Genomic DNA, 27,756 nt, shown 5'->3' on the forward strand with positions numbered 1-27,756 from the left:
TCTTTAGGTCTGATGCTTTTCGGCTTTATCACATTTGGTCTGAGGAGCTTGTAAATGGGCAAAATTTTAATTGTATTATGCATTATCTTTCAACTAATGATTTGTGTAAATAAATCAAACCAAATGCTCATTAAGATGATTTGTAAAAGTCCAACTCTACTTTCAGCCTAAAAGTAGATTATTGTAAACTGGTTTTTACAAAGCTCTCATTAACATGTATCTTAAATTTTTATAAAAAAAAAAAATATTAATTAATAAATAAGCAGTCTACTGCACACATAGTTTTATTGTACAATAAACATCAAAATTTCTTTTTGGTTCATTTAATGTGATCAGTTCATAGCTGATACTATAATTATATATTGCAAAACATTTGCCAGATTGACTTCATTTCTTATTCTGTTCCTGAATATTCTGCTATAGATCCCCACCTTTCATTTATTGCGATAAACCACACCCACCAAAACATACTGACTTTTCTTTCTTTAATTATTATATAGATCATGAAACTTTTTATTGGTATGTTGTGCAGAAGAAATGCCGCCAGCCTAAGAGGGTATAAGTAGATATATTCACATTTCGAATACATCATTTGTCGAATAAATTTGGTAGTACGACGACGAAGCTCTGTAGAATGGATTACACGCTACTTCTTGGCTTATATTTGCTGATCTGTACTTCATTTAAAGGAATCTACGGACAAAATTGTTATTCCTGTCCAACTTCAGAAAATTGTAATGCAGCAGAAGTATCGTGTCAGGAAGCTCAGGGAGTTTGCGTGTTTAAAATTGGTGAGTAAAGCATAAAAATTTGCAGAGTTATTAAATGTGGAGAACTTTGCCCCTTAAAGTATACATTATTCTGGAAGAGTATTTTACAAATCAGAAGGTTTTCAAACGCTCGAACAATCATTTGACCACTTCAATAATAAAATTTTAAACTTCATTCACCTTTTTTAGAAAACAACATGTTGGCAAGTGTACAATGTGAAGAAGCCTGCGAAACTTGCTGTGACTTTTTTAAGTGTGCTGCAAGCATTCTGGAAATTAAAACTACATCCACTACTACCACAACTACTATTGCTCCTACAACCAACGAAGCCACCAACTCAAGCACCACCGAAGCAACCAACTTAAGCACCACCGGAGTCTCCAATAGTGGTGGAGCACCATCATCTTATACAGGATTTGGTTTTGCTCTGGTCATTAGTTTTTCAATGTTGTGTGCCATTAAAAACATTTTGCACATTCTAAATTCACTTAATTAAATTTTAAAAAAAGTTAGTTTTTAATAAACCTCCAAAAAAAATGAAGTGCCAACAATTCTGATAACATGAAAAAAGAAACCAGCAAATTCGATAAATTATATTTGTATAAACTAGATGTAAATGCTTAAAAATTAATTTTTCAGGTTAAATAGACAAGAAAAAGTTTTTTCTGACTGTTTATCATTGATAATTTCGCTAAAACAATTGTCAAGAAAAATATGTTGTTATTAGCAACCATAATGATACCCTTGGTATAGGGTAAGATTTTGAATATAACGCCATTATATTCATAAAGATTTAAGTTTAAGGTGTTTAAATATTCTCATACTTAGGTATGAGTTTGTATGTATTTTGTAGTGAAAATATGAAAAATTTCTAGCTCAGAGATAGATTTTATTATCTAAAATAAAGTCCTTCATTTTTTAGATTAAAACTCAACCTTCAAAATAAAAACAAATGTCTAAAACAACTTATAAAAATTTCGTTTCTTCCTATATATACCTATGTGTGGGATATAAACTATTCAGTTGGGTTCATGGAAAAGACCTGACACCAGCTGAAGGGACCATAAATGGACATAAGTAAAGAGCAGAGTATTCTTCTGGACTAAACTGATATTCCTGTTCTTTACGGCTAATGCTTTCTGTAATGGACTTGATTTAAAATTCTTGTACTTTCTTTTGTCAGTGAAATGATCACAAAATATCGAATATAATATACGAAAGGAAATAGTAATAAAGGAAATCAATAAGGGTACCCATTTATTTTTAATTTCCGTACACTTAATTAACCCAATTAATTTATAACTTAAACATAAACATTATCTTATCATAAATAAATAACATTGCCGAAAATTATTGAATATTTACATGACCCATTTTATATTGTGAACGCGCATTTAAAACGTCAATAAAATGCTAAAAATATTGGTTATTATTGATGAATTACTCACTTTATTTCTATACGCAATATAGTTATATATACACCTAAGGAAACTTAAAATCCAACTTGATCTAACAATAAATATCTTTTAATAGACAGTGGAATTCTTATGGCTGTCCAAGTGAGTCACGTTTATGTGCTAAAGCCATTATATTCTTTTATATTATTTGATATCTGTAAAAAGTATACCTAATACATTAAGTTTTCACTTAATAATATGACTAAAAATTGCGTATGATTGAACTAGCGCTAGTTAAAACAATTTCCAAAAGGACTTAATCATAGGTTGTAAATTACTGACAAACTAAAAATACCGGCATAATAAGTATATAAACTATAGCCGCACAACAAATTGGATGCATCAATTTGGTTGTGAAGCCCAAAAAAGTCAATCTAAAATTAATGAACTTATTACTGATAAAATGGATTGGAAAATAAAAACCAATTCCAAGGAATATAATCTAATCGATGATTGCAAATTCCGAGACCTAAGATTCATTTGCTTCTGTTAATTTATTAACTAAAACAAATTAAAAATGGTTTTGTCGTTTTTATAATTTATTTTACGTTCAATTAGTATGGATTGCATAGCATATATTATTAAAGTTTTTATAAATGCAACCAATGCTATTATAGCTTTATCTGCACAGGAACTAACTATGAAAATGCATGATGATATGATTATCACAAATGGCAGGGACCACTGAAGACGACTACTGGCGGCACATCATCAATTACCTTAACAGATTCAACGTCTATCAAGAACTAATGTGAAAGTTTTGCTATGAATCCGTCTAGATCGAATTTTAACAAACTACTTTTTAATAATAATAGTCCATAGTTTAATTTAAGTTCAAGATTAAGTTCAAGACTAGAAAGATATAGAAACACATACATATAATAGGTACGTTTAATTTTTCCACCTTTCAGCATGTTTAACTAACAAATTGGATGAACGTGATAATTCACTAATACAAATTTTGTCTGTAAATAATCCAACCGTAATGCTAGACGTTATCTTTCAAACTTTCCAACTTTGAAGTGGATCGCTTTAAAATAGTGTTATTGTTATTTTTTATGATATATCTTGCTTGATACTCATTCCAACTGTTCGTTTAACAAATTTCCTTCCTTCAAGGAGCCAAATATATTTTAACTAATTCTACTAAGCAGTTCTGTAGTAACTTTTCAATACATTATTTTATGTATCTATGTTAAAAGATATTGGAAATCAACAACTTTAGATTATCTAGATTGAGGTGAATATGGGTTAATGGCCTTTAAGGAAACTTACTTCATCTGAGTTCAATTTTATATGCCCTTGTAGCCAATATTTAATTATAACATCATTAGTCGAATTGGAGGTAGATTTTATTTAGAAAATCATAAACGTATTTAAAATGAAATGAAACAATCACAAATGTGCAGTCCTTGGTAGATGAGTTGTCTACGGGTTCCAGTCTTAGTCAAAGTCGATGGTTATAGTTTGCTGGTTCTTATAAAAAAAAGTTTGGTAATGTCTGGGTCTGTCTTTCCATATTGTACTTAAAAATTGAATGAGTTTCTATTGAATACATTGTCGAATTTTTCTACTCTAAATGAAGCTTATTGACCGACTTTAATGTCAATTAATAGAAAATGTATATTTTGATTGGTTTCTTGATTGAACAAATGAGTCACACACCAATTACTAATACATATACTGCAAGAACTAGTTCCATTTCTCTTTTCCCTTTGAAAGTGACTGGCATGTGATCTATTTTTTAATACCTTCTTGCAATGGCTGACAAAGAAAATATTGCAGTTAATGACCGAATATGACGAGACCGTACAATAATGATAGTAAATCTTTTAAGTTCATACTGATATGGCCAGCATATGCAATTGGGTTCTATGCATTATTTTATATTGATTTATAGAGTATTATAATGAAGAAAACGTTATAAAAGGGCCTTGATCTAGACAACAACACGGTAGTTAACTATCAAATGCCGTAGCAAACTGACCACCGCATAATTTTGAATTCTCCACTTATTTCCGCTCATTTTTGATTCTCTGATCAGTGATGGCTCTATTAAATTCAAAGTATCTCTCAGTGCTTGGCACATTTCTGCTATTTTGCATTCCATTTCAAGGCGTTGATGGACTAAATTGTTATTCCTGCTCTTCCCTAGAGAATTGTTATACTTCTCGATCTCAAATTGCTTGTAAGGCTAGTGAAAAGAATTGCGAAATTAAGTTCGGTAAGTATATTTTCGTGGAAAAAACAATAATAATGAACAGAGAAAGTAATTTGTGACAAATTAAGTGCCGTTTCCTGAAACAAAGTAGTCAATCTAAAATTAGTGAATTTATTACTGATAAAATCGTGAAAAATGCTTGTAAACTAAACAAATTTACCGATTTCAAGAAATATAATCTAATCAATCTTATAGCTTTAACTGTTTTGCTTCTACATTTAAAATATGGTTTCTATTAATTTTCCTTAAATTAGTAAATATATATAATATGCACTCTGATATTTAGAAGATTGAAATCATCATCTTCATTTTATATAATAGATGCAACCGATGCTATCATAAGCATGAACTGTGCCGAGACTTGCGATGAAGCTGCAACTTGTTGCACTGGCGATTTGTGTAACAAATACCTCAACTACAACGGCATTAACATTATCGCAGTGGCAACTGATTCTAGCGCAAACACAGCATCGCCAAATAGCGGTTCAACCCAAAAAGACTCTGGCACGGTGTCAGATTCAGGTGCAGATACAAACACCACTACCACAGAACATACCACGGTTTCAAGTTCTAATACGGAAAAGAACAGCACTGATTCAGGTTCTAGTACAGGAAATGATACTACCACCGCCAAGCCCAGCAGCAATGGAGGAAATCTAGTAACTTCTGCAATGTCTGCAATGGCTCTTGGAATTGCCTTTTCCCTTTTATCCGTATATTAAACAACATGTAATTATATTGATATTTTAAACATTACAAATTATAATAAAATTAATCACTTGCAATGCAAAATTTTATTTAACTTAGCTATTGTTTACCCAAAACAAATCCCCATTTTAAGCATTTTAAAGTCGCCGAAATGTATGCAACACTTAAAAAATAAACAATTTCGTACTCATAAAAAACTAATAAATGGAAATGCATTCAAAAGTCATTAACAATTTTTCTATGAGTGTAATAATGACGAATTGCCACCACATTTCACCAGGCGCCAGGTAACTGATAACACTGAAAATCCATTGTGTTTCTATAGATTGTGAAATTGCGAATCATATTTTGACTATCTAGGTAATATATTTGTTAAATTTCAATTCTTTTAGTGAAACCGCTCTGTAAAATATAACTGTTCATAAATATATACAAAAGAAATATTAAAAATCTAATGAACGACTTACAAATTACATCTAAATCAACACATAAATGCGATTTTTTTTTAAAGATGTGATAGATCTGGATTCAAATATAAGTATATGGGATTTTGGATATATTTCAGACAGCATGATATTAAGAATATTTTTGAGATGATTGATATATATATATTTATCATATTAAAAACAAATTCAGCAACATATAGAAACAAACGTGTTTTTTAAAAATTCATAACTAAAACATTAAATGAACAAACTAAAATAAGATAAACCAAAAACATTTAAGCAGTACTTTTTCAAATAGAATATATATTTCTTCCATTTCTTAGATATGTAGAAATATGTATTTGGTCAGTATGGGGTTAAGCGATATTACCTGGGCCAGTTAAAATGAAAAGCTTTCGCTTATACATTGAAAAGCTTTCTAATAAGTTACGAACCAACAGCCATAGACATTGGCAAAACTTTGTAGGAACTTACCATATATACTACTAGTCTTATATACATACACATATACATACTTAACATACTTGTATGTTTCATATGATCGCTCAATTGACGTTATCAGTATAAAGAAAAATTGGTTTGCGAAACAAATATCAAACAGTAGATAAAGTCAAATGGAGAGTGGCCTTTTCGAAAAAGGCTTCCTACCCTTCAATTCGGGCAAAAATGATAATGGCCACAGTGTTGAAACGTTAGTCGAGTGGAGCGGTTCATTAAAAGAACAAAAAACCAAATACCAATAACGAAAATAAAAGATAAAATCTAAACCGGAAGAAATATGCAAAACAATATATTGACCACGCTGTTGGCAACGGCACTATTTGCCTGTGGCCTGAACCTGGCTAGCAGTTTGAATTGCTATCAATGTAATAGCTCAGCGGATCCGAATTGCATTACAAATCTAACTGCGGTGACTACAGTGACTTGTGACAAGAGCTGTGTAACCTATCAAGGTAGGTTTTATATTAAATGACTCATCGGGAGCACAACTAAGATATGGAAAATATAACATTTTACTTACCTAGTTTATCTATCTAGGTTTGTTTTATATAATCCCCAAGTTATTGATACATGCGGCTCGAAAGTCTTCTAAATAACATAAATTTATTTATTTTTAGCCACCAATCTGACTCTTATACGTGATTGCTTGGATGATTGTCCAGCCGGTGTAACTTGTCAACAATGCAAAACAGACAATTGTAATACCAATCTGGTTTGTCAAAATTGCCAGGGCCAAGAGGATTGTTCAGTGCCTTCAAAACTTACCGATAGTCTGGCCATCTGCAGTGAGGGAGATGTTTGCATTACTCAATTGAATGACAATTCAACAATATCCCGAAGCTGTGGCACTGCAGCTTCCTGCACGGATAGTACAAAATGTGCAACATGTGATGTGGCTAAATGCAATGTTCAACTATTTCCAGCAGATCGCCTACAATGCTACACATGCTCGGGTGACTCATGCGATGCGGTTAATAATAGTACCCTAACACCATGTGGCCTGAACAATGCCCAATGCTATACACTTGGCTCCAGTGCAGCAGACATGCAACGTGGTTGCACATCAGATTCAGGGACCAAATGTACTGCCGAATCAACTGATGCCAATTGTCTTCTGTGTAATAATGAGACTGGATGCAACAATTTAACCTATAACCGTAATGGTGGCACTTGTGTGCAATGCGACAATTGTTCCGCAGCACAAGAGGCGACCGCTGCTGCAGCTTGCCCAGAATCCAATTATACCCAAAGCGTTGGCTGTTACACCCAGACCAAGGACAATGTTGTCAGCCGTGGTTGCCTAAATGCCCTGGCATACAATGTTGCCTGCACAAATGAAACTGATTGCTCTAGCTGCGATACGGCCAATTGTAATATAGAATTGGTCGAGGTAGATACGACATTCAAATGCCAACGTTGTTATACTTACAATTATGATACATGCACGGAAGGTAAATCCGAAGCACTGGCATGTGATAATACAACTGAGACCAAATGCTTTGCTGGAAAGTGGGGTAAGTAAACCGCATAGACATGATCAAATCATTGTATGTTAACCTTTGCCCGCATCTACAGGTGATCTGGTTGTGCGTGATTGTTTGGATGAGGCAAGTGAGTTGATGCAATACCAATGTGTCAATGAAGTGGCCGATTGCAAAGTCTGTGACGAAAGTGGTTGCAATCTCTGGGCCTATAGTGCCGCAGGCCTAATTCAAATGAGTCTTGGCCTAATAATGGGTCTGCTTATTATTCACTTCGTTTAGAGTTCATTCGTTCTATTATCTAAGTATGTATGTGTTTTGTCTTATCATTTGGTGTACCTATGACTCATGTTTTTTTAGCTAATATATAAAGCGTAATGTTACCTCTTTTTTACAAAATATTTCATTTAAAATAAATACAATAATTTTGGTAAAAATCGTATAATAATTATTGATTTCGATTACAGTGAGTCATATTTCTATTTGATAAAATACATATACACATTAATAATAATACTAAAAGCTTGTTATCAATATTCTTGATTAGCGATTAGCTATCAGCTGCATAGACATATCGACATTAGCCCACTGCGCATTGTGGAAAAGAAAGCTACTCACGATAATGAACTAATATTATAATCATTAGAACGGGCCCAACATATTCATAATATACGAGAGCTGACAAAAGCAAATTGGATGAGGGAAAATATTAACTAGCTTATATTAAACATTAATCTATATGTTAAAATATTAGTTTATATCAAGTCGAGAGCGTATTTAAGTTATTAGTTCTTAATTTTGAAATCTTCTTTCGCATTTGAAAGGATCTATTTGATCTAATTTGATTTTCGCCATAGCCATATAGAGAGTGAGGTCAAATTATTATTGAATTAATGAATTTGTCTTTTATTTTCGCTTTATTCTATGGCAAATATTGGTCTTGATAAAAGATAACAATTCAAACAAAGAAATAAATATTTAGAGAACGATTAATGTGCTTAAGAAAAATGGCGGATTATTTCATATTAAAAATTCTAAGAATGCCATTTATATGACATGACAAATGCAGTGTTGTTGATTTCAAGCAACCATGCCTTACAGAAATTTTTTAAATTACAAGACATCCGAAAAGCTAAACTTATGACTCTCTGGTAAGTGATAATTGCTTTTCCAGACCATTGCATACTTTAAGGGGCCAACTTCTCACAGACCTAGATGGCCGATATATCCAACAATAAACGGAATTATGCCTGTTCATACTTTAATTTCAAAACTACTATAAATATTCATTTATTCAATACGCAAAAATTTTTTAAGTTTAATAATAAAATATTGAAAAATATAATTAACATTAGTAAAATTGTTGATTCGATTTCGTAGGTATATGAAATATATAATGTGTATTATTATTTTATTACATTTCGCCATCACAACGCCAGGTGATTCCCCTAGATAAGCCAACTGATTAGACAGTAGCTGATAGCTAATAGATAACATGGCCAGATTACTTGAGCGGCACCAGCTGTGGCATCGAAGGCATCTTTTTCATTGCAGGTCATTTCATAGCAAATCTGACAATATTTGTCGTCTGTAAGACAGGAAGTCAAGACTTCTTCGGAAAGTTCAGTGAGACAGCCGCGCATTGTTAATTTGGCATTACCTAGACAAAGGATGGAGAACAGCTTGAAAATCTTCTTTTTTTTTTAACATGCAACAAAAACTCACGTTCGACCAAAGTAAAGCAACCATTTCGTTGTCCTTGTTTCAAGGGGCACTGCAAACGTTTGGTAGGCTTCCTCATGCAAGTTCCATTTTGTGGGCTGGTGCAGCTAAAACAATAAATAGGTAGCTGGGGTGGGGTCACTTTTGGAAGGGTCGGTACGGTAATAGTCCCGATAGTGGTGGGTGGATTAGTGGGTGGCATAGTTGCTTCAGGTTGCGGTTCCTCATTTTGATAGTCAGTGGACTCCACTGCAGGTGAATCGTGTTCTTCATCGGTGGCTTTTTCCTTTTCAGTGGCCACAGTGCTTAAAGAATGCTGTTCAGCTGGTAAGTGAGTCTCTGGCGTCTCAGCTTCTATTTCCTCTGCCTTTTCTTCAGTACTCTCGGGCAATACTGGTGGTGGACTGGTGGAGTCTTCCACTACCATGTCCGTTGTCAGGTGATCCAATTCCGGTTCCCTTTCTTTTTCAATTACTGGCATTTCAGTTGTGCTCATGGGCAATTGCTCTACGCTCGCATTGACACTGACTTCAGGTGCATTATGCACCTCCTCCTCAACCGCCTCCTCCTGCGCCTGAGCCGAACTCCATTGCAATAAGGCCGTCAAAGTTATCCAAATGAAAAGTTGATTCAACCGCATTCTCGTTATGAACTCTACAAACTTTGCCAATCGTCTGACTTGTATCGAAAAAATAATAATTACGATTATCAGCGATTATATCAAAAATCAAATAATACAACTTTATCCCGATACTGGAGAGTTCTGCAAATATTTAGTATACATATGTATTCCTATATTTATATATATATTTTTTCTTTTATGAAGTCTTTGCCTCTGGCCTTTACATTGGCAACTGAGAGTCATTCAATTTGCCTGGTCATATGGCCATTGCGTTCCTCCGTTGATTGTCACGCAATTATCCGGTTCTCTAAATTAAATCGATACAAATACATGTAGACCAGGTTGAGTATAAAGCCTCGACCCGCCGCAATGCCAAGCCATATAAATTATTAATTATGTGAACCATTCAATGGCCAGATGTGGCAGACAGATAATGGGGTCAAGGCATATGAATAACCACATTATTGACCTAACCTTATGACATATGTGGAATCCATGGTATATTGCCCTCTAACAAAATACTTAAACATTTACTTTGATACAGCCAAAAGGACGCATGTCGAGCAAATAAACTTTTTGCCGTGGATACATTAAAGTTTTCCATTCAAGTTAGTTCTTTAACCTAGTAAACTTAATTAGAACATTTTTATTAAAAATGAATTATATTTAAACAGACCAATTTTAAATTATAACTTAATCATTAAAAGGTTTTAGTATTTTTCTTTATAATTTTAGCATAAATGAGTAAATTGGTAGCTGACCAGTAAGGTCATATCTAATATAAGAGTATAATAAGGGCAAACTTTTCCCCCTAAGGTATGCAATAAGCTGTCCATGACATCGCTTCTGCAACATATATAGAAAATTTGTAATGTCCCATGGATAAAAAAGTGATCCCCGAAACAAATATTCTTAATAAACGATTTTTAAAACAAAGAAAATTTGTTTAATTTAGTGCCTATTTGAAGAGGTATAGCCCTAAGGAAGTAGATATATTGTCTTAATGTCTTTTAATGTTATTAGTTTGTTCAGACATGTGTTAGAAATTGGACAGAAAATGTCTGAAAAAAATGACAAGTTACCAAATTGCAGGGCAATTTTAAAGGTAAGTCGATACCTAATTGAAGGCAATCAAGGCAAATGCTAAATGAAGCTCCGAAAATTGCTTTCTAAAATTAAACAAAACCAAAGTAGAAGAACAATGGGCTTATGGGTAATGTGAGTTTGTAAGAGGTTGCCACTTCAAAATGCACTAACTTATCCTTATCGAACCAATGCCTGTTTTTTAGTCCCAGATTATTCTATCTCTTCTGATAAGTCATAAAAATATGAGATTAAACAGTTCAATTTGTTGTTCGCTTTCATGCTTAAGTAAAGTTAATTCAGTGGCAAAAGCCAAAAGTTGGACAAAGAGCAGAATAATGCCAATAAATGAATATAAATGTTGTTTCCTTCGACTTCTTGTTGGCCTAGTGGTGGCATGTAAGTTTGACCACATGTTTTTGTTTTGTATTTTAATGCGTTTCCAATAGTTTGTACTTCTAATTATAGTCTACCTTCCTGTTGGCGAGGCCATTGTTTGCTATCATTGCGATTCCATAGCCCTACCGGAATGCGCTCAAACATTGGGTGAAGTGGGCCTATTGCCCTATGTAGAATGTTCCAGTGAATTGACATGCTCTATGTCCATAGGTAAGAACAGATTCGATGAATACATTAGATATGGCTATTGTTCTAGTAAAAAACAGAAAGTTTATTGAAATTTGAGCAAAATATTTCAAGTTTTATCAATTCATAGTGCTTCAAGGAGCAAACAAATGTGTTTAACATAGACATATGGTCAAGATAATAAGTACATACATAGGTACATGACGCAAACCTCCAATTAAAATAAAAAATCTTTTGAAGAAGTAGTGAAATCAGCTTTGGACTGTGACGGTTTACGGATGCTACGGGCCCCTGCTTTTAGAGGATTATAAAAATATTTTTTATCTCACTTTGGGCAAATATGACAAAAATTTGGCTTGAAAAATTCCCAAATTATCTTTACTTAGCGAATCTGTAACTTTGACAAATTAAAACCGATTTTTGAAAGTAATAAATCTTTTTAGACTCTTTTGCCTAATGTCATAAATTTTTAAATTACAATTCAATTGCGTGAAATTTAAATGAATATTTAAATTTCAGTGGATTCCATAACATATCGTGGCTGTGGTGCGGATACACCCACAACCGGAGCGGCTTATAGCAAGTCGTGTGCTACGAATCTTTGTAACTCTGGAGTTTATCCGCCGGGACGTCTCAAGTGTCATCAGTGTAGTCCTGACGAAAGTTGTGTGGCCGCTCCATTAGGCAAACCAAGACCATGTCTGTATCATCAAGAGGAAGACGAATGTTACACGGATATACTAAGCACAACGGAAGGCTATCGTGGCTGTAAATCGGATGTAAATCATACTGTAACAAATACGGCTGTAGAATGCGATTACAATGGTTGTAATAATCAATTGGGTGCCTGGTCTCAAATCTGTGCTCAATGTGATTCCACACAGACCGGAAGGGGATGTAAAATTGATCTGTTTCAGTTGAATACAGGATTATGCAATATAAGTCTCTATGAAGAATGTCATCAAGAGATACATTTGGGACAAGAAGAGCAAGAGTTTTGTTTTAGCTATCGTCACCTGAATCGCATGGTAAGAGGATGCTCCACCCAATTGCCAGAGGATTTGGAACCCATTCGGGATCAGTTGGAAACATGTCAGAGCGGCGATCATTGCAATGCTCGTTGTATAACCCAGCAACGTTGCCTCTCCTGCAATTCAGTTGATAATCCCCTCTGTCGCACCAATACTACGGCCCTGAGCACTTCTCTGTGTGGTTCGGCTGAGGCATCTTCCTGCTTTGCCTGCGAGTACACCGATTGGGAAATACGTCGTGGTTGTGGTGCCCCACCGAGTGGCGAGGCGAACATTCGCAATTGCTATGAATGCGATGAGGATGGTGGATGCAATGAATTGGATTTCACACGTTGCTATCGGTGCACCACAGATCAGACGGGACCTGGTTGCGCCAACTGGGAAGTACCTGGTGGAATTTATATTGAAGAGTGTGCTCAGCCGGCTGCATCTTGCCTAATAGTAAGCTATTCAAATGGATCCCTAGAACGTGGCTGCCAGCGTGATGATTTCAATTGTGAATCTTCAAATGTATCAAATTGCCAGCGATGTGATGGCAGCTTTTGCAATAAAGGAGCCTTCCCAGAGCAACGATTGTGGTGCCATCAGTGTACAGATTGTGACCAAATATCACGGGGTCAAAGTGCATCACCGTGTCCCTGGCAGGAGAATGAGCCGGCGGATCAAATTGAAGGTTGCTTGGAATACTATGATGTTCATCAAAAGAAAACCATTCGGGGATGCCGCACCACTCCAGAGCTATACTACCAATGCATGTTAAGAAGTGAAGACAAATGCCGCCTCTGTCACGATCAAGCCTGCAATAATAGTCCTGGCGAGGATCTGCGACCTTACACCGTCAAAGCCCTGGCACTATTGCCGGGCAAAAGTATCGCTTCGCGTGCTTTAAAAACAATTGATTTATGTTTTTGGTTATTAATCATTTATCAAGTAATTGCTTTAAACTAGCCAAATAAAAATTATCTAATTGTTTTCATATGCATCTGAACCATCCAAACTATAACCTGGATTCAGGGCTCGTCCGCGATGATTGAACGAATAGAACGATGGAAAGTTGCCCAAGGTGTCCCAAGTCTTCTGCTGCATGTCCACTGTGGCTCGTATCTCCTTAAAGTTGCCCACCACCTCGATTATGTTGTAAATGACCAGCACCAAACTGACCACGGTCTGAAGTATAACCTGAAGAAAATTTGGAAGCATTAACTACGTAGTATCTAACGATTCTCGCATTCTACTTACATCCAACGGCAGACTAGTCCATTCCTGTTCAGTCAAACGCAAATAAGTGCGATCTGTCAAGTATTCAATTAAAATAAATTAAGGTCCACATTTCAAAACCAAAAAATTTAAAAATATTTGCAAGAACTTACGATGTGCGGCAGAGAAGGCTGCATGGGCGAGGCTTGCAAATCCAGCTACAAGTAGCAATTTGTTAAAAAATTTACTGCCCATTTTTTGTTTAATAATTCTTGAATTTTCTAATTTTTATTTTCTTGTTTGTTCATTCAGCTGTCTTAATGAATCGTTTATCAACACGGAAATAAAAAATAATGGCTCCACCGGCATCTCCCTGTATTATTCTTTTCTCCCAGTGTTCTTAGCCAACACTGGCAAAGTCACTAAGTTATCGTTTATGCGTTGCAATTTTATGAGATTTAAAAATATTCTAATGGTTGGATTTTGTTATATGTAAAATAAAAATTTATTTCAACACAGGTTAGCAAACAAAATATCAATTCTACGTTTATAAACTAAAAAACATCTCATTTAGATTATTTAAAAATCTGTATTAATAAATGTAATTTCCATATGCGATTCCAGTTATCCTCATTATCGAACCTACAAAACTTAAAGGCTTATGAAATTTAAACCCTTGGCTTTAAATTTAGTTTATTTTTAGTAAAATATCATGGTTCCAATTACTGAAATGAGCGCGCAATCGAAAACATGTGACTTCTCATAAAACTGTGACTTAAAAGCGTGACTAAATACTTGTTATTTATTCTTTTGCTCCGTTCAGATGTTTGCTGGAGTTTAAAATAGTTGTTGTTTTTGTTTTCGACGTGGGTGGACGATGTGCCGCTTCGTTCCGCCGCTGAGTGCTTGTTTTTTTTGTATTCCTTAGGTTTAAATAATAAAGTTTAGAATATATTTAGCCATAACTAATCCGCACATCGATGAAATTTGGCCAACAATTGTGATGTTCCCATATAACAGATTTACGTGTATTTAAAAAAAATATATACAAACAAATAGTAAAGTCAAAACTTTGCAGATGCTGCACAAATAAAACAACAACAAACTCGATACGCCAACATATTTGCAAAAAAAAAATAAATAACAAAACTATCTCCCTCCCCCTGGGAGAGCAGGTGCCCACAAAGCTCTCATACCCTCCCGCACGTTAAGGTAATTAAATTTATATGTTATTTTATTAAAATGACAAATGTCTCTCTGAATGTGTATATGTATATAAATTGTGTGTGTGTGTGTGCGTAAGCAAATGAATCAAAATTTAGAACGCAAACAAATGTTCAACCGACAACAACCACAAAAAAGTAATACCTATCAGAAAATAACAACATTTTATTGAATAACATGCCGAACTGAGAGTCTGACTTTGAATAGAAAGAGAGCTTTAGGCTTTGGCTTTGCTTTTGCTTTTGCCTCTGGCTTTGACTTTTTTTTGTTAAGAGGGGGGACAATTAATAATTTCATTTCATTTTAATCATCCCGTCGATCTAAACATACTCTAATACATTGGGAATGTATCTTGAAAGTTGAATTATCTGTTTATAAGACCTAAACTTTTCTTTTCCCGAGTTCTGTAGGAATAGTATATAAGAATATTATATTCTTAAGTCTCTATTACAGACACATATTTAAAAATATATAGCTATTTTTGAAAAATTTTTAAAATTTGTATTTAACTTTAATCTAAACTATCTTTATGGCATTTGTTTTATGCTGGGTCATTGAAAAAGGAATAAGAATTTCGGATTGGACATTTTCCGAGAGGTAAACGTTTTCCAGTTCGTTTTAATATAATTTTTTCTCAAGACTTTTTTCTTTGATAATATTTGAACGTTTTGGGTATGAATAAATGATTATAATTATTATCATTTCGTCGAAAAAGTTTCATCTCCCTTTTCGAAAACTAAATCCGATGATTAATTTATACTAATTGTAAGACAAACAATTTTATTGATCCCATCTCTAGTATGTACATATATAATGTAAAAAATTACTTAAATGGTATTATAAACAATTATTTATTATTCTAAACAATTGAATTTTTTTATTTGAAAAAATGATCCTTGAATTCTGAGCCTTAACAAATTTTAAGCAGTTGTGATTGCAATTATAATGCCAAACAATTCAGTTATTCGAAAAGTATTTGACTAAAAACACATTTTAATGAACAAATAAAATTCAACCAAACGAAACCGAATTATTGAATCTGTGAACCCGAATTCACGAGTTATCGAATCATTAATCATATTCATATTCACAGTCATTGGTTCTTAATGAATACGACTTATTTTTAACTAATTGAGAGCAAATGTCGCACACTTTTTTAGACTAAAATTCAAAGGTTTTTATTATTTATTATTTGCCTGTTGCACACTTTTCAAGGAATGTAATAAATTTCTCAAATTACACATAGATAATGTCAATTAACATGTTAGTTTGGATTGCATCTAGCTGGGAGAGGTGGGTGGTAGTTGGACTTCACACTTCAATGATCTCATTACGTATATTTAAGTCAATTCTTATCAGACTCTGACTTAGGCGATGATTGGGGTGGATTCGGAGTGGCCAGAGGGGCAGAGGCAGTTTGTTGCCATTATTGATGTAATGAAGGCGAAGGTTATAGAGGCAGATAATGTACATCACAACATACTCATAGATCATTGTGTCGGGTTACGGAATCTTCTTACTGCAACTAGAAGCAAAACAGAAGGTTAAAATGTATTTTTATATTTATCTACATATGGAATCGAGGAAAATAAAAATGATTTCCATTGGGAAAAAAGGCAATATGCCAAAATTTTCTGTACACTTGACTTCAAACTGCGAGATAAAATTACATTGACTCATGTCGTATAGATATTTAGGGAATAATAACCGAACACTAAAATACAATTATTCATTACGAGTAGTTACATTGTAGGAAATAGACATTTCTGTATAAAACTATTAACTATCATTACTATTCTGTAAAATAAAATTCAAAAACTATACAACAATTTGATAATTAATATTGGAAATTTCGTATGCAAATCTTTGGAAGAAATGCCAACAAATATCCAATAGTTTTTGGGCTTAAAACAATTTAATAATATTCGCTGAAGGCATTTTGCATTTATTAACATTAGACGATTATTAAAAATTGGGGAAGTTTTTTGACTTGAAAATAAAATTTGTAATCGATCGTAAATCTTTTAAAATTAGGAGATCTAGCTTTCAGTAGTTTCAAAATTTATTCCAAATTATTAACTCTAGTTTGTTTAACTAAAGTAGATGTCAATCATACCGATATTCAAGGAACCAGCCATATCCCTTCGTTATAACCGACATTTGCCATAACCAGTATTAAAGAAAAAACTATTTTAATTCATTTCATTTGTCTTTAAATGTTTGTATTTTTCGTCATAAAACGAAATTTGTACCTAATTTATACCTCATTGTGCTCGAATGATCAATCCTTATAGATAGTCCGAAGTCAGAACGAAATATATTACAGAGATTGACATTTTTTCAACCCCCTTTGTTTTGACCGTTTTTTTGTGATATAAGCAGTATTACAGTTTAAAATTTTCTTTGTTGTAAGCGGTATATCGTAAAAAACAACCAATCCTTCCAGAGGCTTTCAGGAAGTCCGATCATTAACCTTGGTAAAAAAGACCTAACAAATTTACTCTAAACTTATAAATATAAACACTATTGGATAACAGGATTGTGATACTCACAAAAATGTCGACTCCTTTCTTCCTTTCACTTCAATATTTATTTATCTCCTCTTTTATCCTGCAAAGTTTAGGACTTATAAACATGTAAAATAACAGCCACGTAGCCACTGATTGGTATAATTTCTTTAATTTAAGCGTGTACATCTTTCAGCTCCCATTAAAAAATTAGATCCTGTATTCCTACCAAAATATGTATGTATATATATGTATGATGTGTCTCTGCTAATGTTGCCATATGCTTGGCGTATTCTACCATAATTCTTGTCATTATCTTGCCGTACATTTGTTTTTATGCCTCTTTAATTGTCTGCCACTACGACCAAACCCCTCCCCCTTTTCCGTCTCGCACCATTTATGCTCCTCGTCTTGGCGTCTTTATATATTCAACACCTAACACAAAACAAAAAAAAAAAACCCCAGAAACACATTGTAAATAATTTTGTTGGGCACACCCAAAGTAGAGGTCTGCCCCTCCCTCCGTATTTAAAAGCCCAAAAAATAAGTGAAACAAAAACAACCAAGTGGAATTCAAAAACAAACCATAAGTGTGGCCATAATGGTGGGGAATACGAGCAAAAGACGCAGTGGGAGGAGGTGGAAAAGGCGGAGAAGACTCATAGACTTATTTCAAGTGTATAAAAACGGACGAAATAATTTTAATTACAATAACCACACGTCAACATTAAAATACAAACAAAAACATTGAAGGGATAGGCTCCAAGCCATAGTCTGCTTCTTCCTCACTCTCTCCCTTTCTGTCTCTTTCTCTCTAATCAAACTCATCGCATAAGCCACGCGCATCTTTCAACCTTTCACCTGGCAACCTCGTCTATTAATAAATCTCATTAATAAATTAAACGTTTTAATATTGAAAATTCCTTTGCCACAGATAACCCATCATCATCATGATAATTTCCCCTAAATTTCATCAATTTGGGGAAAAGACGTAATCAACATTTTAAAACTAAATCAAATTAAATTTCAAATTCATTCTATAATGTTTATGCTTGTTGCAATAACAAATTATATGACAGTTTTCCAAGAGATGTTTTTCTCCGTATTCGACATTTTCTTGGAAATTTTTTCTTGTTTGCCATCACGTACAATTTTCATTTGTCTTAATTTTCATTTTTGGCAATTGTTTTTATTTCGTTCTTATAATTTTATTGTTTTTTCCCATCTTTGTTGTTGTTTGTATGTTTCACTTGTAGTGCCTGTGCCTTTGGTCTGCCACACTCAAGTCTGATAAATAGACTTCATTATAAACGAATTATCATGGAAATTACTTGCAGTTGATATATGTAGACAAATTGTAAGCGTGTACCTACTTATTTGTATATGTAAATGAACCGTTAAAGTAGCACATGTATTGCCAAAAGTTTAACAACTGAACAATTACATATATATATTCATGATGACCAACTTTAAGTCTACTTAGCCTCATATTATAATCAATTCACGTGGAAAATCAAAAGGGTAATCACACGTTTGCCAAGGACGTATGATAAAACGGATTTTTGTCTTCCTCACATTTTTTGTAAATATGTAAAATAAATAATTTCAGGTAAAATAATAGCAATTGGAACCACAAAATTTTATAATTCTTTGATTTAAAAAATTCTTTGCTTTAAAAGCATTAATAATCTAGAAAAAGTTTAGTTTCTAAAAATCAAGCACTTTAGTATTTATACTTAGTTCTAGAAATAAATGAATAAAATTTTATAGTTAAACAAACGTTACCAATAGGCAATATAGAGCTGTATAATTTATTGTTTTTAATTGGTGCTACAGTTGGAAATATATTAAAAATATAAATATTAAGAAAATTGTTTGAATATTAATTCAGGTAAAGTAACTTTTTATTCTTCTTGTCTATTAGATCTAGGATTGACGCTCATCTAACATTAAATCAAAAAAAATATAAAAGAATTAATTTCGTTTTCAAATTTTAAGTTTTGGAGTGTAAACATATACTGAAACTAAAATAAATTAGTTACTAAATATGTTTTAGGCATTACCAAATGTGCTTTTAGCAGCCAAAATTCTTGACTGTGAGGTTCATCAACATGTGGACATATCATAAGTAACGCTTATCAAATTATAATTATGTTGATAATTTCGAACACAAATTATTGATGCCCCAAAGAATAGACATAAATTTTACATAGTTGTAAAAACAATGTATTGAAAAAGAATATTTAGGAATTGGCTACAAATTGATCCAAATGTAATTATAGAAACAACAATAAAATCAATGAATTGAATGCCTTTAAATAGTTTATTTAATTAAATTTCCTAAAAAAATGAGCTGTTGATGATTTAAAAGGCTTGTTGATGATATTTCAACGAACTTATTTCTCTCTATTGAAAACTTGACCTATAAAGTTAAAGTTTAAAAATCCGGTTGATTTACTTCTCTGTGAAATTAAATATTTACTCTTTGTTGTAGTTTTGATGCGTGTAACCTGCGGGTCATTGTGGTTAACCATTCTTCATGGACTAAACTAAACGATAAAGTTTTGTTGTTTAGTTACATTTGCCTTACATTTGGTTTAACCACTGTAAACACCTGCAAACCACACAAAGAAACAAAAAACAACAATAAAAATTGTTTTATGAAAGAATTTTCGCCGCCGGATGTTAAAGTTTTCCCATTTCGAATCATTGGCTAGCATCTCTCTCTCTCTCTCTCTCTCTATCTCCCTCTCCCTCACACACACACACTTTGAACGCCTGCTGATTTGTTTAGAGGCAAATAAACAATTGAGAAAATTGATTTAGTTGTGATTTTAGTGTGTGGAATGCAAATGAAATGCAAAACTTTATGACCTGAAGTGTTGGAGGAATGTGAAGTATGTTCAAAACCTTGCAATAAATGTTTTTTCCTTCTTACACATACATAGATACATATATGTACATATACATACATATATTTTGACCTTGAGGACATCTTCATAAATTCAGCATAGAAACAATCAATCAAGAACCGAGACTGGCATCTTAAAAGCCATTGTATCTTTATCTTTAGGTTTTTTTTGTTGTTATTCGTTTTTCTCTTTCGTTCCTAGTTTCACCTTGTCAATCAGCTGAGAGCAATTTTTTTCTTCTTTTTTTTTTGAATGTGGGTCAAGTTTTCATTCCCTCATTTTTATAAATATATGTACCATATATATACATGCATACATACATACATATATGTATGTAAATTCCCATATATATAAGTGTATTTTCATATATTTTGCATTTCTTCTACTCCGATTTCAAATTTATTATGATTATTTTATTTTTTCCGGCACATGCGCGCGTTTTTGTGTGTTTAAAGTTTTAACAATTTAACGCTGTACTCACGTACAAATCACAAAAATTCATTAAATTCAAAATAAAATAATAAAAATATCAATATAGAAAAATTCTTTTGGCCGCAAATAGCGAATTGAAATTCAAATTCAAAGACAAAGCGAAAATAAAATCTTCCAGCAATTTAGAGGTACATACATAGAATATATAGCTTCCCATACTCTTACAAAAAAAAATTCTCATGCTAGACCATAGGGGCCATATAATTTCTATTATTATGCGATTTACATCAAGTTTTGTTTTTAATGGCTTATATATACATAAATTATAATTCCCACCTAGAGATGAAAAAAAGAATTTGATTTTATGGCAATTATTTCTAAAAAAAATTAATCATGTAGTTGTTCAGTCCCTTTTTAAACTCTGGCCCATTGTCCTTTAAGTGTCGAGATTAGTTTAAGCCAAATCTTATTAAAGATTTTTTTAGCATATTATCGATGTTAGTTATATTTAAATAATGCTCTTGAGGTTTGTTTATTCTTTTTGAATTTTATTAAATATTTCATTCCATTTCAAGGGCTTAACAATTTTATAACAATTATAAAATTAAAAATAATTATAAAATCTACAAGTACAGTGTGTCTTCAAATAAAATTAATAAATTTGTTTCAAAGTTTGTATTAATAAGCAAATTCTTTTTATTTTGTACTTACAATTAGAGCTGTCATACATATTAACGGTTAAACGATACTTAACTATTTCTAAATTTGTTATTAATTCATTTTAAATAATTATTTACACAAATAATGCTTACTATATAATAAAATGGGTACGAATTTATGTCTATCCTTTGTGACTTAAACAAGATTTATTTATTCATTAGACAAAATGACTGTGACTTATTAAAATTGCGATAATATTTAGCTAAACCATTAGTTTAACTAAACTAATATACCCATTTCAATGGCTAGGGTATAACTACTCACAAAACCAAATTGGCAATATTAATTTGATTTTTTGCCCGTTTTTAGATAATGATTAGCCAGCCGATGGACAACGACGACAACGACAATGTCGACGACGTAACATAGTTGACACGCCTTCCTTTCCCACAAGTAACTTACCCCCGCTTCTTTCCCTCCTCTTGCCCACTAAAACACGCACAACCCATATATACACACACTCGCACACACACACACACACAAGTTGCAAAACTGTACGAAAAGTTTGATTCGGCGTCTCAGCCGAACTATTCAGAAAACTATTATCAAATTGTGTTTGGCTCATTTCCCCTTTGCCGCTTTTGTTTCATTGCTGGGTGTTGTTTTTGTTGTTGTTGTTGTTGTATTCACTTGTTTATTTGAAAATTATTCTCCGCGTGGCATGGAACCAAGCTAAAAGAAAAATGTAGGAAAAGTCAAACAACAATGTTGGCAACAGAGAGAGCAGGAGAGTGGGAGAGAGAGAGAGCACAGCAGGGAGAACCGCTTTCCTGTTATCAAAACATGAACATTTTACCGCGACAAAGGCTTTTCTCAAACAAAAACAAAACATGACATAAGAGAGAAAGCTTCTAACCGTTAAGACAGAGAGAGAGACAGCGAGAGTGAGAGAGTTTATTAAGATGAGAGCGAGAGAGAGACCCTAACAAAATGTATAACATGCCAAAAGCTTGGTATAACATTTACTAGGGGTGTTCTCGGTGGGGTGCATAAATTTAAAAGATACAGCGGCGCCGCTGTTATCCTGGAAAAGATACAACAGGGACTTAACTTCTGTGAAGAAAACAAATTTATAAAATAAATCGTCCGCCTTGGCTTTGTAAAATTCGCGAGTTAAGTGCAGGTGAAAACATAATTTTATAAAATTTTAGAAAGTAATGAAATTAAATTTTTTTTTTAAATCGCATTTATATTTTATGTCTTTTTTTTTGTTTTCTCTGAGATTTAAAGTCTTAACTCTGTGAGCCACACAATATTAATTATTACTTGAAAAGAACTTTTAAAATAAAAATTACGCATACGCCATGTTAATCATACATCTAATTAAAACCTAGAAAAAAATTCTTATTTGAAATGAAATTTGTAGTATTATTTCACAGTACCACAGTAAGTGTTAACAACTTACAGACTTGAGTTTTTAAATTAGATAAGAACAACAATAATAATTTATTTCAATTCAAATATGTATGAAATATTTTCTAGTTTTTAATTAGACTTATGATCAACATGGCATGGTATGATTAATTTTGTATTTTTATTCTCTATGCTGAACGATTTTTATAGAGCCAATAAAATTCAAAAAAACCACACCTCCAAATTTAAATTATTATTTTTACATAGAATTTTTTTAAATATATTTTTTTATAGTACATTTTTTATGGCATTATTTTTCAATCGTCTTTGATTGGTGTTTTGTTAAACCCCTTTGAGACGCCTCTGGTAAAATTTTGTATAACAGATTATATTTTCGGGGGCATTTTTCGTTTATTTACAATTTGACATTTTGCAAGCACTCACATACAAACACAAACATAATCGCACACACACACATATACAAGCGCATGCATAATTCTAGCTCACCTTCACACACACACATAGAGTTCGCGGTACTCCAACAAAGGTCGTCCTCTCCCTCCCTCTAGCAAACTGTTCTACACACTTCTCTCTCTCTCTCTCTCTGATTTTCTCTGAAAGTTCCTATTGCCTCTCTCTCCTTCTCTCATTTTTTCTCTCTCTCTCTGTCTTATTCTCTGCCGTTGGATATGTTTTTTGCATTTCGGGGCAGCATTGAAATTTTCATTTAGTTTTTCCCAACAGACATTTATGGTACGCCGAGGCGTTCGGTCGTGTCGAGTTCTCTAAGAAACAAAAATTAAAAAAAAAAACACAAAAAATAAAAATACAAAGAAAAAGTTTTTAAAAAAAAAACTCACGGTAAATTCAGCGCATCAATTTTGAAGAGCCCATACAGCTTCCGAAGTCAGTTTCCGTGTGTGCGTGTCATTTCTGTCCGTTGTGTGACTGTGTGCGTGGATACATTGGTGTGTTGGTGTGACTAAGCCAACAGTTAAACTATTCAGATTTCATAGTCAAATATAAACCCCTAAACACACACCCATACTCCCACGTGAGAGTGAGAGAGACAGCGAAAGAGTGAACGAGTGAGCGAACGGTACTCTTAAGTCAGTCAACAAAACGTAACTCATTGAGTTCTTTGTGAAAATTTCACAGCATCCGCTTTTTTTGTGACATCTTTTGTGAGTGCAAAATCTGTAATTGAAATTTGCCGCTTACGAAATTCAAATCAAAACCAAAACCAAATTCAGAACCCAGAATTCAGAATCAGAAAAAAAAAAACGGAAAACGAAGGAAACTCTGTTCAGTCTCATTTAAAAGTCGAAAAAGCGACGAAACGATTTCAACTTTTGCCACAGGTAAAGAACGTAAAGAAAGATTGAGAAGCAAAATAAACTAAAATGATTGGATGGGTGGGGAGGAGGGAGAGACGTGCTTCAAGTCGAAGATGTTATATATGTATATACTTTTCAATTTGATTTCGTTCTCGATTTCATCAACTTCTCACACAAAATTAAATCAAAATACAATTCCATTCAATTTATTTGTTGAAGAGTTTTTTTTTTCATTTTCTTTTGTTGTTGTTGTTTCTCGCTAATCGAAAATTGTGCCGAAAATTGTTTTTGCCTCTGGGAAGATTTTCGCATGCTTATAAGCAAAACATTGTGAGAACAATTTTTTGATTGTTATTGTTGTTGTTGGTGCTGTTGTTCGATTTCTCTGGCCAAGTTCAAATTGTGTTTATAAATTTTTAGTTGCTCTTTTTTTATGGCTGTTTGTTAGTTACGTTGGGCAATGTGTTGAAAAGTTGAAAGATTTTTGTTTCTAGTGCACACAGCCAAGAGATTGTTGGCGACAAGAATTGTCCGAAGGCGGGGAGGGGGCGTGGTGGGAGGTTTGTCAATGCTTGTTGCTTTACCCGTCGCCGGTTGTACTTGAACTAATAATGCCAGACTGAAAATCTATTTGTAAATTTTTCGTATTACAAACAAATAAACAAAAATATTTTATTTACCTTTAATTATTTCGACAATTTTCATTAGTTTTCAATTTAATTAAATTTTATTTAACTTCATTTATGTATATATTGGAAATGCAACGATTCAATTGATATAAATAGTTATTAGAAATCTCTTATATAAATTGAAAATTATTTGCATTATCTGCAATATCTTGAAATTGAATTAACCCATTCAACATTTAGATGTTTGTGTTAACAGAAATCAGCATAATTATTCTCTTAGTCTGTCAATTAAAAAATTATTAATTTTATACTCGTTTAGAGTATAAGGACACTTCCATATTTCTCTCGTCAAAAAGGGTAACTTCTGACTAATTTGATCAGAAAGTGGATTTGAAAAATATTTCGTATGGATTAAATACAAAAGTGTTAAATTCTTGATATATTATTAGCTTTTACTAAAGCTAACTAACAAGTTATTCCTCTTAGTTCATAGTCTCATGTAAACAGACAGATTAATAGACTCACATGTGTAGATCGGCAGATCGATTAAGAATATATAGAAAGAAAACTATCTGTGAGTTTAAGGAAAAATATATCTTTTAATGGGGAATTCAATTCAATTTTTTCAGAGTTTAGTAGCAAAAAACGGCCAAAAGACCAAAATTTTATTTGGCCCCACTTCCAATGTTAGGCTGAAAGGCTAAATTTATATTATTATTTAAGTAACTTAGGAGTCGAGAAAATCAGAACTAAAGTCCGACAATATAGTTTATTGAGTGAAAAATGTTTTCTTTTGGCTTTTGTTTATAAAACATTTCACAATATGAGAGCAAGATTAAAAAAGTTCTGTTCTATTTTAGTGGTAAAAGATTTTGAAACGTTGATTAACTCTCAGGAACAAGTCCAAAGTTAATTTTTTTACTTCTCTTAAAACAAAAACCCAATTTAAATGACATTCTAAATGCCAATTTCAATTCTAAAAGCTGAGTAAAACAACAAATTACTGCCATTTGCCAGAAGTAATTCATATTGGCCCATAGATTTTCTTTATCATTGTTTATATACCCGCCGGAGCTCGCTCATTTCGTATGCAGAAACCAATCCTCTCTGGTCTCACATGCCACTCGAGAGACATTTATCAACTTGAGGCATCAGATGCATGCACATCAAGCAGCCAACTAATACGAAATTATCCCACTTCAATTTGCAAGACCGAAATGACATCCTTGCTCCTTGTGTATCCATGTAAGTAGTTACCTCTTTTCAGTCGGTTTCAGAGCTGTTGCCCCAACTCAAACTACTTGAGAATGACATTCAAAGGCCGCTAGTTTCAATCATTCAAACACAATTAAGGCATTAAAGGACACGAGTAAAAGAGAAAGGACAATTAGTATGCGTGTGTATGCGTATGTTTATAGGTATATGTGCGAGTGTGTGTCCATGTGCGTGTGTATACATTTAGCTCATTATGCTGTCTTTGCCATCCTTCAAGCAGTCATCTCGCTCATTCGTCCTCCATTCTTCATTTCGTTGAGCTTCTACTCATTAATTATTTACCAGACGCCAACGGTTATAAAAAAAAAGTTGCGCATACGCAGCGTGTGCCCCAACTTAAAATTAAACAACTATCATCCCAGAGAACGGAAATTGAATGACATGATGATGATGATGAAGATGGTGAATTCAATAAAAATGAAAGTCTAACAATTAATTAAATCTAAATTAGAAATTGTAATTAACTATCCAAACTGAAATATTCATTTATGTTTCTGTTTCTTTTATAGTTTTTTGTTTTGTTGTCAATGGTTGTTCCAAATGGTTGTTTATTACCATTATAATTCTCGGAATTTTTTGTCGCATTTTCTGCTTAAGGGTTGAATTACATATTTTTTGCAGAAATGTTTAAGATTTGGGAATTAAGAACACCTTTGCCATAGTTGTTGATGTTGTCTGTGTAGGTTATTCGTCATACACCAACACACCGAACGATCTATCATTATAATAAAGCGTCAAATCTAATACGCTGCCTTCATTTGCCATGTGGCTTTCGGTTTTACTGTGCGGGGGGAACAAGCGGCAGGTTGATGTAGCTCATAGAGCGGCTCGCCTTACTCCTCGTATTGTTGTTGTGGTTGTTGCTGTTCCCTGATAACGTTGACAAACTAGATAAAAGTGCGATAAAACACACAGCACAAGAACAAAAAAAAAAAAAAAAAAAAACACAACGGACAGAGACAAGAGCAGAGAGAATGTTATAAATAAAACAAAGACGCTTCTAGCTGCCGCAGATAGCAAAAAATTATGTATGAATATTCTATGGAGAGGAGTCAAAAGAAGTAAACTTGACAGAGAGACACACAGACAGACAGAGTGTGGGCGATGGAACAGGAAGGAATGATGGGGACTTTAGGGGAGAGAGAACAGCCGAAACAGCAAGGAATATGAATGAAAAATAAGCAGAACAGCAGCAACAACAGCAACAGTCAAAGCGATAAGTCAAAAAAAAAATATATATATATATGTATATATATATTGCCACGCTGCTTTTTGTGTGTCTATTTTAATGCGGTTTTAAATAATACTTTTACAATTTTATCACAATATAAACATATCTGTATCTACATATAGAATTCAATCAATGTTAACTGCAAACCACATTTAATGCACTGACCACAGTCAAGCTGTCAAAATGGCGACAAAGACGAAACCATCATAGCCACAATCAATCCAAACACAAAACCCACACAAATATAAACATGAACACATATCCAAAATGCTACACACACAGTAACAACAACAACAACAACGACAACAACA

At 33.2% G+C, this 27,756-nt stretch overlaps 6 protein-coding genes across 10 annotated transcripts in view; 4 read left to right on the forward strand and 2 right to left on the reverse strand.

The window, feature by feature from the left end:
- The first annotated feature begins 4,195 nt into the window (after positions 1 to 4,195).
- On the forward strand, positions 4,196 to 5,241 carry LOC26529162 (Y' element ATP-dependent helicase YLL067C). Its single transcript, XM_015178558.3, has 2 exons — positions 4,196 to 4,452; positions 4,771 to 5,241. The coding sequence occupies exons 1-2, from the start codon at positions 4,275 to 4,277 to the stop codon at positions 5,169 to 5,171; spliced, it is 579 nt and encodes a 192-aa protein (XP_015034044.1). The 5' UTR covers positions 4,196 to 4,274; the 3' UTR covers positions 5,172 to 5,241.
- Positions 5,242 to 6,290: 1,049 nt separating this feature from the next.
- Positions 6,291 to 8,022, forward strand: LOC6641775 (variant-specific surface protein VSP4A1). The gene is made up of 3 exons (XM_002064478.4): positions 6,291 to 6,556; positions 6,722 to 7,618; positions 7,680 to 8,022. The coding sequence occupies exons 1-3, from the start codon at positions 6,382 to 6,384 to the stop codon at positions 7,865 to 7,867; spliced, it is 1,260 nt and encodes a 419-aa protein (XP_002064514.1). The 5' UTR covers positions 6,291 to 6,381; the 3' UTR covers positions 7,868 to 8,022.
- Positions 8,023 to 8,953: 931 nt separating this feature from the next.
- On the reverse strand, positions 8,954 to 9,961 carry LOC6641774. The gene is made up of 2 exons (XM_023175492.2): positions 9,311 to 9,961; positions 8,954 to 9,245 (listed from the first exon to the last, which is right to left on the reverse strand). Exons 1-2 carry the CDS (start codon positions 9,945 to 9,947, stop codon positions 9,034 to 9,036), a joined length of 849 nt encoding a protein of 282 aa, XP_023031260.1. The 5' UTR covers positions 9,948 to 9,961; the 3' UTR covers positions 8,954 to 9,033.
- Positions 9,962 to 11,263: 1,302 nt separating this feature from the next.
- LOC6641773 lies at positions 11,264 to 13,604 on the forward strand. The gene is made up of 3 exons (XM_023175431.2): positions 11,264 to 11,411; positions 11,481 to 11,621; positions 12,117 to 13,604. The coding sequence occupies exons 1-3, from the start codon at positions 11,351 to 11,353 to the stop codon at positions 13,574 to 13,576; spliced, it is 1,662 nt and encodes a 553-aa protein (XP_023031199.1). The 5' UTR covers positions 11,264 to 11,350; the 3' UTR covers positions 13,577 to 13,604.
- On the reverse strand, positions 13,528 to 14,177 carry LOC6641662 (ER membrane protein complex subunit 5). Its single transcript, XM_002064475.4, has 3 exons — positions 13,999 to 14,177; positions 13,868 to 13,920; positions 13,528 to 13,807 (listed from the first exon to the last, which is right to left on the reverse strand). Exons 1-3 carry the CDS (start codon positions 14,078 to 14,080, stop codon positions 13,592 to 13,594), a joined length of 351 nt encoding a protein of 116 aa, XP_002064511.1. The 5' UTR covers positions 14,081 to 14,177; the 3' UTR covers positions 13,528 to 13,591.
- Positions 14,178 to 14,679: 502 nt separating this feature from the next.
- LOC6641658 (1-phosphatidylinositol 4,5-bisphosphate phosphodiesterase classes I and II) overlaps positions 14,680 to 27,756 on the forward strand; it is a 58,979-nt gene continuing 45,902 nt past the window's right edge. For 4 of the 5 annotated variants that reach the window (XM_015178534.3, XM_002064471.4, XM_015178533.3 and 1 more), the window contains exon 1: positions 14,680 to 15,037. The gene's annotated coding sequence lies outside the window, so the exon portion shown is untranslated. Of the gene's footprint in view, positions 15,038 to 24,264; positions 24,335 to 27,756 lie in introns of those variants that run through there. The other variant, XM_023175444.2, reaches the window with a different exon arrangement.

This window comes from Drosophila willistoni (genome assembly GCF_018902025.1).
Source record: "Drosophila willistoni isolate 14030-0811.24 chromosome 2R unlocalized genomic scaffold, UCI_dwil_1.1 Seg200, whole genome shotgun sequence".
NCBI lineage: Eukaryota > Metazoa > Arthropoda > Insecta > Diptera > Drosophilidae > Drosophila > Drosophila willistoni.

Excerpts from the sequence above, each read along its gene's own strand:
- LOC26529162 (XM_015178558.3), top strand. The coding sequence starts at position 4,275 with ATGGCTCTATTAAATTCAAAGTATCTCTCAGTGCTTGGCACATTTCTG. Across the intron at positions 4,453-4,770 it reads GAATTGCGAAATTAAGTTCG|ATGCAACCGATGCTATCATA; the intron begins GTAAGTATATTT and ends TTTATATAATAG.
- LOC6641775 (XM_002064478.4), top strand. The coding sequence starts at position 6,382 with ATGCAAAACAATATATTGACCACGCTGTTGGCAACGGCACTATTTGCC. Across the intron at positions 6,557-6,721 it reads GAGCTGTGTAACCTATCAAG|CCACCAATCTGACTCTTATA; the intron begins GTAGGTTTTATA and ends ATTTATTTTTAG. Across the intron at positions 7,619-7,679 it reads ATGCTTTGCTGGAAAGTGGG|GTGATCTGGTTGTGCGTGAT; the intron begins GTAAGTAAACCG and ends CCGCATCTACAG.
- LOC6641774 (XM_023175492.2), bottom strand. The coding sequence starts at position 9,947 with ATGCGGTTGAATCAACTTTTCATTTGGATAACTTTGACGGCCTTATTG. Across the intron at positions 9,246-9,310 it reads TTGCTTTACTTTGGTCGAAC|GTAATGCCAAATTAACAATG; the intron begins GTGAGTTTTTGT and ends TCCTTTGTCTAG.
- LOC6641773 (XM_023175431.2), top strand. The coding sequence starts at position 11,351 with ATGCCAATAAATGAATATAAATGTTGTTTCCTTCGACTTCTTGTTGGC. Across the intron at positions 11,412-11,480 it reads TGTTGGCCTAGTGGTGGCAT|TCTACCTTCCTGTTGGCGAG; the intron begins GTAAGTTTGACC and ends TTCTAATTATAG. Across the intron at positions 11,622-12,116 it reads GACATGCTCTATGTCCATAG|TGGATTCCATAACATATCGT; the intron begins GTAAGAACAGAT and ends TTTAAATTTCAG.
- LOC6641662 (XM_002064475.4), bottom strand. The coding sequence starts at position 14,080 with ATGGGCAGTAAATTTTTTAACAAATTGCTACTTGTAGCTGGATTTGCA. Across the intron at positions 13,921-13,998 it reads AGCCTTCTCTGCCGCACATC|ATCGCACTTATTTGCGTTTG; the intron begins GTAAGTTCTTGC and ends AATACTTGACAG. Across the intron at positions 13,808-13,867 it reads GGACTAGTCTGCCGTTGGAT|GTTATACTTCAGACCGTGGT; the intron begins GTAAGTAGAATG and ends AATTTTCTTCAG.